The 10,741-nt window shown below is 57.5% G+C and overlaps 1 protein-coding gene across 9 annotated transcripts in view; it reads right to left on the bottom strand.

Annotated features, from left to right (window-relative positions):
* Positions 1 to 546: 546 nt before the first annotated feature.
* Positions 547 to 10,741, bottom strand: part of ZNF518B (zinc finger protein 518B) — a 35,740-nt gene continuing 25,545 nt past the window's right edge. For all 9 annotated transcript variants that reach the window (XM_075544530.1, XM_075544534.1, XM_075544536.1 and 6 more), the window contains one exon: positions 547 to 6,435. In XM_075544530.1, coding sequence (XP_075400645.1) covers positions 3,017 to 6,280 — 3,264 coding nt within the window. In that variant the 5' untranslated portion in view covers positions 6,281 to 6,435 and the 3' untranslated portion in view covers positions 547 to 3,016. The remainder of the gene's footprint in view (positions 6,436 to 10,741) is intronic.

The raw sequence follows: 10,741 nt of genomic DNA, 5'->3' as shown, positions 1-10,741 counted from the left end.
CAAAGCAGCATGCACACACACAACTGCCAACACGGGGCTTTGAGACTCCGAATGGGTGAAGCAGGGTTTTGCTTTCTGCTCGGGGTGTCAGCCCAGGGGCCAGGCAGCAAGACTTCTTCCCTGGGATCGTTTAGTCACGCCTCGAATCTAGAGGACGGATGCCACCCTGTGCAAGGTCAGTGCACTCTGGGCTCCCTCATAGCCTTTGAGGACTGGCTGCAGCCATGTGTAGTGATGTTTTCCCCTTGAACATTTTCAATCTGTGGCAGCTGTATGTGAGGATGTGGAACTGGCACCGGGAGCACCTGGCTGAACATCCTGGAGGCCAGGGATGGCTCTTCACAGAGCTAAGTGTGTATTCGGTTCAGTTGAGTTTAACATCTGCTTGGCTCGAAGCAGGGGCTCATAAATGTCTGGGCTGAGAATAAGAGGTCATGTATTAAACTGTTACTTTTACTTTTTTTACGCTACTTGTGTGCCAGAAATATAACAAGACCACCTCATTTCTGGTCCCCCCCAAAAGGAAGAAAATCTACTTTCAAAAGCCAAGTTTAAGTAATTTTATTAACTATTCTTAATAACACATGCCAAGTGAAGAGCCTTCAGGACAGAGGCTGCACAAATGCTCCGCACAGTTGGGACCCCACGTCTTCCTTCTGTGGCACCTCGCAGTTCATCAGCATGCTCTTGTCCCAGAACTCCCTATAATGTGAGGAAGCAGACATTGTTTTGCTTCCCTGATTGTTAAATGACTTCAGGTAGACCTCCTTCAAAAAGTTCCAAGAATTCCCCCAAAGAGCACAACCCAGGTCAAAACGCTGTGCTACATGTTCTGAAAAACAGGCGATGCTGCAAATTCCCAACACGGATCTGAAGCTGAACCAACTCCCCGCTGGCCTTCTGCGAGATGCTGCTGCGGGGCTGGGGGGGAGGGACGTGTTGTGTGTGTGTGTGGGGGGGGTACAGAGCTAGAGAGAGAGAGATTTAATCGCAGCCTCTACTCGCCACCTCTCGGGAGTCCGCCTTCTGGCCAGAGGACACGGTTTTCGATGTGGCTAACACTTTGGGATGCAGTTTTATGTAGCGCAGTGCACCCCAGGACCGTTTCCTAGAAAGTGCCAGCTGAAGGCAGAGACGACGGTGTTAGGAGATGACCCACAGCGCCCTCCCACTCCCGTTTGTGCAGAAAAACTCACTCCATCCCACACTGTGCTTTCGTGGCCTGAAAAATGAGATCAGACTATTACAAAAATGTACTTCCAAAATAAATTATTTCTAGAATATAAAAAAAGGTTTACATTTGTCTTCAGCCCCTCAGATCATTAGAAAATAGGAAATCAGAAAATTGGCTACTGCTATTTTCATGTGGTAAAAAATATTTCTATACACACACACCCCTCAAAGATCAATACAGCCAAGTTTTAAATTTCAATAGAAATAAGCTAATTCATCAACTTCATGAGCAGGTACAGAACCGTGAACGAGGAGTGTTGATTTTCTGTCAAGCGAACCAACTACAATTACAATCCTACCTGTCAGAGAACTGGAGCTGCCCCTGTGTTTAGAGGGAAAGATGAGGAAGGCGTCTCCAACTGCACACCACCATGACAAAGACTCACCAATGTGGTTTACCAGATGCAAGAGCTCCCGGGTGCACTCGCTGTCCCTGGAAGAACTCCTCCCTCCTCAGGAACAAGGCCTGATGGGAAACAGAGCCCCAAGTGGAGGCTGCTCTGTATCCTTTGATTCCAAGGAAGGTGTCCAGCTTAAGTGGACAGGCAAGGACGACCTCCCAACTAGAGGAGGGTGGGCTTTTCTGCAATTTATGCAAAAGGTTCTGATTGGAGGTTGGAGCAATGCTGCCTTCAGCTGGTGGGGCAGGGGTTGGCGCCCTGGAAACCAGGGGTGGCCACGGTCTGAGCAGACAGCAGGAGATCTCTATTCCGTCGATTCCCACAAGCACACTAGGGGAGGGACCAGGGGTGAGCTGGACAGCTGTCCTGTCCCAATGGTTGGTGATGACCTTGGGGAGCCATGTCCCTGATCCAAGTGACCAAGGACAAACAGTGCTCACCAGATGGCCTGGAAGAAACTGCAGTTTCCACTTTGTGAGACAGAACACCACATAGAGCCCCCGCCACCATGGCCCATACAGCCCCTACCGAGAATGGTCTTCTCTAAAGCCCCCCGTCTGGCCACTGATGTATGTGGGAGCGTTGGGGACAAAGGAGGGCATCATGTGTCAGATCCTTCTCACGGTTACGTTTCTGAGTTTGCAAAAGGCACGTTTACTCTTCCGGTATCACACAGCAGGCTGCTTACAGGAAAGCGCACACTAAGTGCTTGAACGACCTTCTCTTCCATCCTCCGACGCCTGCTCATGAAGGGGGAGGTCGAGGCATACCTTGGCACCTCTTCTAAACAACGGCTAACAAGGGCACAACTACTGTGTTACACAAAACCCTTTCCAAAGGGTACAGGCGGGGAGGGGACTGAGAAGAATCCCACCCCCACTCCCCAAACCGAAGGTCGCGACACGGAAGACGTTTGACGATATGTCTGTAACCTGCTGGGCCGCGTCCAGGCACAGCTCTAGGACCAGGGTGCAGACACTCAAGTTCACTTCTGCAACTGCGGCACGCAGTCGTCTCATTCTGAACATGTCCCTCTCCGTGGATGATGAACGGGGCTCGGTCTTGGCAGAAAAAGGGATACGGGAAAAGGGGAGGGCTCAGGTCTCACCGGTCATTGACTCAAAACGGTTCCCCACGCTCTCTGTAAGACGCACGGACACTCGTTCGTGGGTATAACTCAAGGGGAGGAGACCTTCGGGTGCCTTCTTCAGAGGCTCAGTCACAGAGCTCAGGCTGAGGCCGCTGGCGTCCAATGTCCCCAGGGGAGACCACTTCTACCCCAGCACACCTCCTCTCCAGAGAGGGCAGGGAGGGGAGTCAAACCAGCCCAAATCAAAAGTAACCATTTTCTTCGGACCTCATTTTTTCTTCTTCCCCCAAAGCTATGTGCCCTTGGAAGAAAGGATATCCCAATCTCGAGTTGCTTCTATCAAGTGCCGTTGGCCGTGGCTCATCCACTCCTCCTGGTCTTCGTACTGCCGCCCACAGAACCAGCACTTGAAGATGCACTGCGCCGCGTCCTCGGCCAGGGAGTCCACCACCTGGTAGTTGTCCTTGTGAACCTTTTTCAGCTTCATCTTCAGCATCGTCTGCCTTTTGACCCGGCTGGCGCCCCCCTCGTCCTGGTAGGTGAGGCGCACTTGGTGGCGCCGGATGCACAGCTGGCACCGGGTCCTCTCGGATAAGACCACTTTGAGGACGTTGCCCTTGTACTTGTTTATGACCTTCATCACGTTGGCCACCTCCGGCGAGTCCACGTCGGGATGGTTCAGCACGATGACCGGCTGGTTGCGGCGCGGGCATTTAATCAACTGGTCCGGTTTGAGGGCTATGAGTCGAAGCTGCCTGGCCACTTGGAAGATGGACGGATCTCTGAGGCAGAGGGGGCCGTCGGCCTGGCTTCTGCTTTTCCTCTTGGATGAGCTCGCCTGCTTGCTTTTGCTTCGGCTCATGGCGAGGTTCCGGGAGAGCAGTCTCCTTGGCTTGCCCCACTTCCTGCTGCCCTGCTGTCCGTGCGGGGGGGCGGATTTTCTGGAAGGGGCGCTGCCGCCCACGGCACTGTCCTTTTTGGGCTTTGGCCGAGAGGGAGGCTCGAGGTTTGGGGGTGCATCTACTGGCCCCCTCTCCTGGGCCTGGTCCTGACCGTCCGAGTCTGTCTGGCTCCGCGGGCAGAGTGGGGCGGCTTTTACCAACTGTGCTTCACTGCAGGGCGGACGGACAGGTGCCTCGCACGTGGCCTCGATCCCGTGGGCGTCCTCAGAGGAGTCGAGAACCCGCACCACCGCCCCTTTGGGGATCAACACGGGGGCGGCCACGGGAGCCGTCCCGGCCGGGCTGCTCTCGGCCTCTGCAGCACTGCAGTCCCGGGCCGGCTCCCGGTTGAGTCCACAACGGCCGCCGGCGTCATCCTGGGAGCCTGGAAGGGCGCCTGCGGGAACGCCAGGCCCCGGGAGCGACACGCTGATTTCCCGGGCGGCTTCGGAGGCGGCGCCCGAAGCTTCCTTTTCGGGCCGGGCCACGCGCTGGCGAGGGGCGCCGCTGGCGGCCATGGACGGAGGCCGGCCGCACGACTCGATGAGCTGGGCTATCTTCTGGCGCAGCAGCTCGAGCGACTTGACTTTGGACGTGGAGCTGGTCCACCTGATGCTCTCGGGGACATTCTGGGCGCCGGCGCTCAGAGAAAACACGGAGGAGATGACGGGCCCGTCCGCAGCGCAGAGGCTGCCGCTCCTTTGGGCGCGCTTGGGCTCCGCGGGTGTCTCCCTGGGCGCCTGTGGCCTGGGCCTGTCCTCTCCGGGGACGCCCAGGTGTGAGTGCTCGCTTTTCGGAGCAGAGGCCGAGTGACCCGCCTTGGACGCGGCCTCTGCCTGGCCGTCCTTCGGCTTCCGGTGCGAGGAACCCATCTTGAGAGGCATGCCGATGGCCCCTCTGGGCTCCGGGCCGGCGTCGCTTCTGGGCGGCTGGGCCCTCTCCCCGCGCAGGCAGAGCGCTGCGGGCGGGCCGGCCGGGGGAGGGAAGGCGGGCTGCAGGTCACCGGGTAGCCTCCAGCCGTCCTTAGGGAAGCCCGTGGCAGGCTGATAAGGAAAGGCGTTGGGTGCAGCGCCCGGGCCACACAGGGCACTGGCTGTGAGGGGCGGCGGCGGTGGGCAATGGCCTTTCAGGGCCGTGGGAGGAGGTAGTGTGGGTCTGTGTGCATACGGGGGACCGCTCTCCTGCGGAGGCGGAGCTCTGCTGGGGCCCAGGAGGGATTCTCCCGTGGGGGGCCCCCGGGGGCTCGGCGCGAGGAAATCATACGGCTTGACCCACTTCAGGCTTCTGAGGGGATGGCGGCCCGCCGGCCGAGGGCCATCGAGGCCCAGGAGGGTGCCCAGGGTCTCCTCCATGGTCGGTGGCCTCGCTCGCTCTGGAGAGCAGGCTCTTTCCGGGGTCTTGGAGCCCGTCTCCTTCGTCAGAGCCTCAGGGGGGCCGTCTCCGTTGCTGCTGCCGCCGCCCGCCTTGGGGCCTCCGTTTTCTTCCAGCGGAAACAGCTTCAGAACGAGCTGCTGCGTCCCGTTGACCACCTTCACGTCCATCAACTGCGCCAGGCAGTTGGCAGGGACGACAAGCTCGGCGGGGGCCACCACCGTGAGCGGCATGCCCGGCTGGACGGGCTCCTTGGTGGGGGACAGCACTTCCACCTCCACGCTCTTGTTCTCAAAGCCCGTGGCCTCGCCGGGCTCCAAGGCCGGCGCCGCTCTGCTCGGGACGCACACGACGTCTTTCTGGCGCTCCTTGGCCTCTGGCATCAGCGTGGCGCCGGGCAGCCCGTCTTTCCGAGTGGGCAGGGGGAACCTGGCCGGCGGATCGGGCAGCCTGTCCTGGAAGAGAGCTTTCGGGGCGGGGCCTGCGGACAGCTCGGGGCTTGGCTTGGACGGGCTGCTCCCCTTCAGCTCCAGCTTGGCCACGGCTTTGGGCGACCGCTTGCCGCTGCCCGCGGCCTTCTCGTGCACCCGCTTCCTGTGCTTGACGATGTAGTCGTTCCGGATGGCGCCGTAGTCGCAGTACTCGCACTGGTAGGGGAATATGCCCGTGTGCTTCACCAGGTGCCGCTGGAACTCCCCCTTGGTGTAGGAGATGTGGCTGCAGTGGGAGCAAATGAACTTGATCTCCTCGTGCTGCAGGGTGTGCTTCCGGTACTGCAGCGCGTCCTTCGTGGAAAACCGGCACTTGTCGCAGTAGTACTTGCCGGGCTTGAAGTTCCTCACCTTGAACTTATTGGGGATGGGGCCAGGGAGGGCATCGGCACCGTTGCCAAAGTGGGTGGGCCCGAGGCTGTGGCTCACAAAGTGGAAGCGGTGGGGAGGTACCCCCAGGCTGCACTTGAAGCAGATGAACGGGTCTTCCCTTTGGCCCTGCCCGGCGCCCAGGAGGAAGTCCTGCAGGGGAACCCTGTGGATGCTTTTGCACTTGGTACACGTAGCAATGGTCATCAGGGCGGCTTCCCTCCCGGGGTCCTGGCACAAGAGGGCGTGGCCTTCTCGTCCATCAGCTCGAGCCACGCTGTTGGCGTGGGGCTGCTTCGGTGACATGGTCAAGGAGCCGGGCCTGTCGTTCACCTGTGGCGTGTACAGAGGCTGCCCTACGTCCTTCATCATCTTTATCTGCATTTCAAGAGAGGGATTCGGAGAGGCTTCACGGGAGACAGTTCTCAGCAGGAAAGCAGCTTCTCCCGGAGAGCAGGCTCAAGGATCTGACTCGATCCACAGCAAGTGTGTGATCCCAAAGCACGATCGCTTCCAACTCCCTCGTAGTCCAGGCAACACTAAAGGGAAGGAAAAGGAGGAAAAACAAGCAAAAACGTAAGGAATGATTGGTTTGTGAACCTCAGGCTGTGTGAAGCGAAGACTCAACGCCTCCGTATTGTTACGGCTTGGGGACTTTGATGCTGAATCCCAACATTATTGGAGATGCATGTTGACGATAGCATGCAGCACCACCGAGCAGGCACTAACGGAGCTCAGGTAAGCACGTTTGCAAAGGACCGTCCCTCAGTTACCCCTGTGGACCCACCCTGAACCCAGGTATGCCTGCAGCTAGAGGGCTGCGGCGAGGGCTCGGAGTTGGTCCCTGGTGCTCAGGAGCACAGGCTGGGAACTCTTGCGACTGCTCCTTGCCCTCCCTGGGCCTTGTGCAGGGAATCCTGCCCCTTTCAAGGCAAGAGAAGGCAGGTGGGCTCCCATGCCGGCATTCTCGGTGCTGGGCCCCAGTCGCGCTGGCCACGTTGGCCAGACCACACCTGCAGCATGGGATCTTGTATCTCGGAGGTGCTGGTGATCATGCTTACTGCTGTGGGGAGTCAACAAAATCGGTCCCTACCATCCTTGTGAGCTTCTCATCCAGTGCGAAGAAGACCAAAATCATCATGAATGGATCAAGAGGTCACCCCGTGATAAATGGAGAAAAGGATTGGGGTGAGAATAGCAGAGGCTGGCAGGGGGTGAAGGAGTGTGTGCGAGATGAGGCTCTAGGGCTGGGGAGTTGAGGCGAGGAGAGGTCTTACAAGACACAAGTATTTGTGCTGAGAGCTGATGGCAGCCAGGGAGAGGGCAAGGTGGCTATGTAGGAAAACGGTGTTTCAAGCAGAGAAGCAAGGCATTGTGGGAAGTGGGCCTGCCCATGTGGGAAGCAGCCAGGAGGCTCTGGGGCCAGAGGGCAAGTCACCTCAGGGAGATGTGCTCCCAGAAGACTCTAGAACACAATTGATTAGGACAAGGCCTTTGCTCTACATCAGTGGTTCTCAACCTTCCTAACGCCACGACCCTTTCATACAGTTCATGTGATGGTGACCCCCCAACCATAAAATTATTCTCAGTGCTACTTCATCACTGTCATTTTGCTACTGTTACGAATCGGGTGACCCCGGTGAAAGGGTCTTTTGAAACCCAAAAGGGTCGCGACCCACAGGTTGAGAACCGCTGCTCCACATGAACCGGGACACCAGAGGACAGGACAGGCAGTAGTTAAGATAGGACCTGGCTGGTCTTTCAGACAACAGTCTGGCTGCTAGCAAGAGAGAGGTACTGACACAGTGACCGCAGACGTGGGCTGAGGGGAGAGACGATGGGGGCCTGGCCAGACTCACACACTCCCCACTCAGCCCACTCCCCTTGAGTTGAATCTGACTCCGAGCAACCCTGCGGACCGAGCAGAGCTGCCCCGAGATGGTCACTCTCTATGGGAGCAGGGCGCCTCCTCTTTTCTCCCCGGGGCAGCTGGCTGTGCTGGCCCGCAGAGCTGACACTTAACCCAGGACTGTTCCAGCTCTCCTCGGTGACAACAGCTCCGGGCCATCAGTCCATACAGGCTCACAGTGACCCCCCCCCCCCCCCCGAGGGCTTCTGAGACTACGGCTGTTTCCGGGAGTGGGAAGTCCTGTCTGTCTCCTGCAGAGCTGCTGGTGGTTTCGAACTGCCGCCCAGGTGGATCGCAGCCCAACTCGTAACCAGGACACCACCAGGGCTCTCTGCTCGGGTGACAGATGTTATCTGAATCACGTACACCAACATCCACCCAGAACGTGCTGGGTGAAAGAGTCACTGGGATTTTGGATTTTTTAAGCAAACAGTCCGATGATCTTGAAAAGCAGGGACCCTCCCGGCTGAGCCCCAGGACACAGAGTGCACCCAGCCAAACACAGCCCCTCCCAGTGGGGCTGGCCCAACAGCTCTCTCTTCTCTGGCCTTAAAGAAGCTGCTTCACCTTCTGGAACCTCAAGTTCTCCCTGTGACCATCAGCAGTTAGGGTGCTTATCCAACCTGCCCCAATCCCTGCCCCCTAGTAGTTTTGAAGGCGGAAATGCTAACAATCCGTTTAACGAGCGCTGAAAACTTTAGGAAGTTTACTTGCTGCTCCAAGTGCTGAGAGGCCTGGTAGGAGCTGGCTGTTTGTTCACTAATAGGCAGGATGGTGGTAGGGACTTAGCTGCTTCCTCCTGGCCCTGCTGGCACATCAAGTGGCATGCAAAGTCAGCCAGGGAGACTGGGCAGGGTCAGGAGAAACTCCTGCCTGCCTAGCTAGAGCCTGAAGGGGAGCGCCTCCCTGGAAAAGCGGCTCCGAAAGCCCCCTACATGCACGTTATGTTTGAGGGCCAGCCTCGGTTTCTGGCTGCCTTTCTCCATTCCACGTGCGTAAAACATAGACTTCATCCTTCTAAAGTGGCTCCCAGCGGGCAGCTAAGCCCCGAGGGGAGGCCTCTGGGTGCCAGACAAAACGGGCCTCACTGCCTAGGAGGGGCATGCAGAACACCGAGCTGCCAACAGCCAGGAAGAGGCTGTGGGTGTGAGGTGCCCTCTCTGCCAAAGACCTGCCTCCGAGAGGAGAGGGATTCCTGGTGTGCAGGTGTGTGGTGGGGGGGGGGTTCCAGAGGCATCTGGAGACAGGCCCCCACCTCTTTCGCATCTGTGCACTGGCTACAGGGAGCAGAGGAGGAAGTGATGTCTGGAAAACGCCTGCTGTTCACCGGAGGGCCGCTAGCCAGCCTGCTCTGCCAGGAAATGATGGCTCCATCCATCACCCCAAGTCTGGTCCAGCATGCTCACGGGGGCAGCTGTGGGGTGCTCACTGCTATAGCAAAGGGAGTCGCTGAGGCAGCCAAGCCCCAAGAGGGCAGAGGCTCTCGAGGAGAAGGTCAAGGGCACCTCGCCCCACCATCCAGGAGAGCCCACCTGCCATCTGCTGTTCACCCCCAAGCCAGCAAGCAAAGCCTCTTGGCTGCTAGGGTTGAGGCCCGGCAGGTGACCCCAACAAAGGCCAGACTGGGAACCACCGGTGAGGCTGCCTGCTGGCTGCCCTGAAACCATTCACAGGCTCTTCCCGGGTGCAGATGATGGGTCAATCCCGAACTGGGCTCGCTCAGACAACACCGTCCCCTGGGTGGCTGGCTCTCCTTCTACAGGGTTTACTCTCCGGGGCGGGAACATCAGCCTCCCTGGGACCAGCTTTCTTCTAGCCTGGCTGCTGCAAAAAGCAGGGACACCGTCCACCTTTGCACCTGATGCCAATGAGCCCACCACTTGCTGGGCACAGCTGGCTTATTCTCAAGTGCTGCGACATCACCTCTTACATGCGGGGGCGGGGGAGGTGGGGGCCTTCAAAAGGGCTGTGGGGAGATAAGAAACGGAATGGAAAGGTAATGGGAATTTTTTTCATGGGCTTTTTAAGCACCCTATGGGTCGCCCTACCACCTGCCTGTCGGTTTGTCTCGTGGTGGCGGCTTGTGTGTGTGTTGCTGTGATGCTGGAACGCCGTCACTGGTGTTTCAGAGCGGACAGGGTTGGGCACAGCTTCCAGACGAACAAAAATGGGAGAGGCTGTCCACTTCAGAGACACTGTCGGAGCCCGAAGGCCTCCTGAACAGAAGCAGACCTCAGTCAGAGACCATGCTGGAGGATGAGACCTCCCCCCCGCAGGACAGAAGGTGCTCAACCTAAGACTGAGGAGGCACTGCCTTCTCAAAGTGGAGCTGACCCTGGCGCTGCAGGCTGAGGGCGGTCTGTGGGAGGTTCACTGGCCGATGGGGTGCGAAGCAAGATGAGAAGAAACAGCTGCGAATATCAAATGCCCCGAACATGGGAGGCACAAAGCACGGACCATGAGAAACAAAGTCGTCAAACGTGAAGCAGAACACATGAAGTTTGATGTTCTAGACACGAGTGGGCCGAAATGAACTGGTAATTGCCATTTTGAATCAGAAAATCTTATGGCTGACTACGCGGGGGAATAAGAAGTTCAAGGGGAATGGTGAGCATTTCATTGTCAAAAAGAAAATATCACCTTATTACTAACATCTACAATACTGTGCAAGCTTACAGTAAGGAAAAACTAACTGCCCACTAAGGAGGTGGGCAGAGGACCTGAACAGAAGTTTCACAAGGGCAGAAACCCAAATGGCCAATAAACTTATTAGAAAATGTTTCCAATCATTAGCCATTCGAGAAATGCAAATTAAAAAACAACTACGAGATACCACCTAACACCCTCAAAGATAGCCCAGTTCAGAAAATCAGAAAGTAACAAGTGTTGGAGGGGCTGTGGGGAGACAGGAACTCTCATCCACTGCTGGTGGACCT

Source organism: Tenrec ecaudatus, chromosome 3 (assembly GCF_050624435.1).
Source record: "Tenrec ecaudatus isolate mTenEca1 chromosome 3, mTenEca1.hap1, whole genome shotgun sequence".
In the NCBI taxonomy this organism is placed as follows: domain Eukaryota; kingdom Metazoa; phylum Chordata; class Mammalia; order Afrosoricida; family Tenrecidae; genus Tenrec; species Tenrec ecaudatus.
Note: the sequence above shows the minus strand (reverse complement) of the source record. Positions and strands in the feature narration are given on the sequence as shown.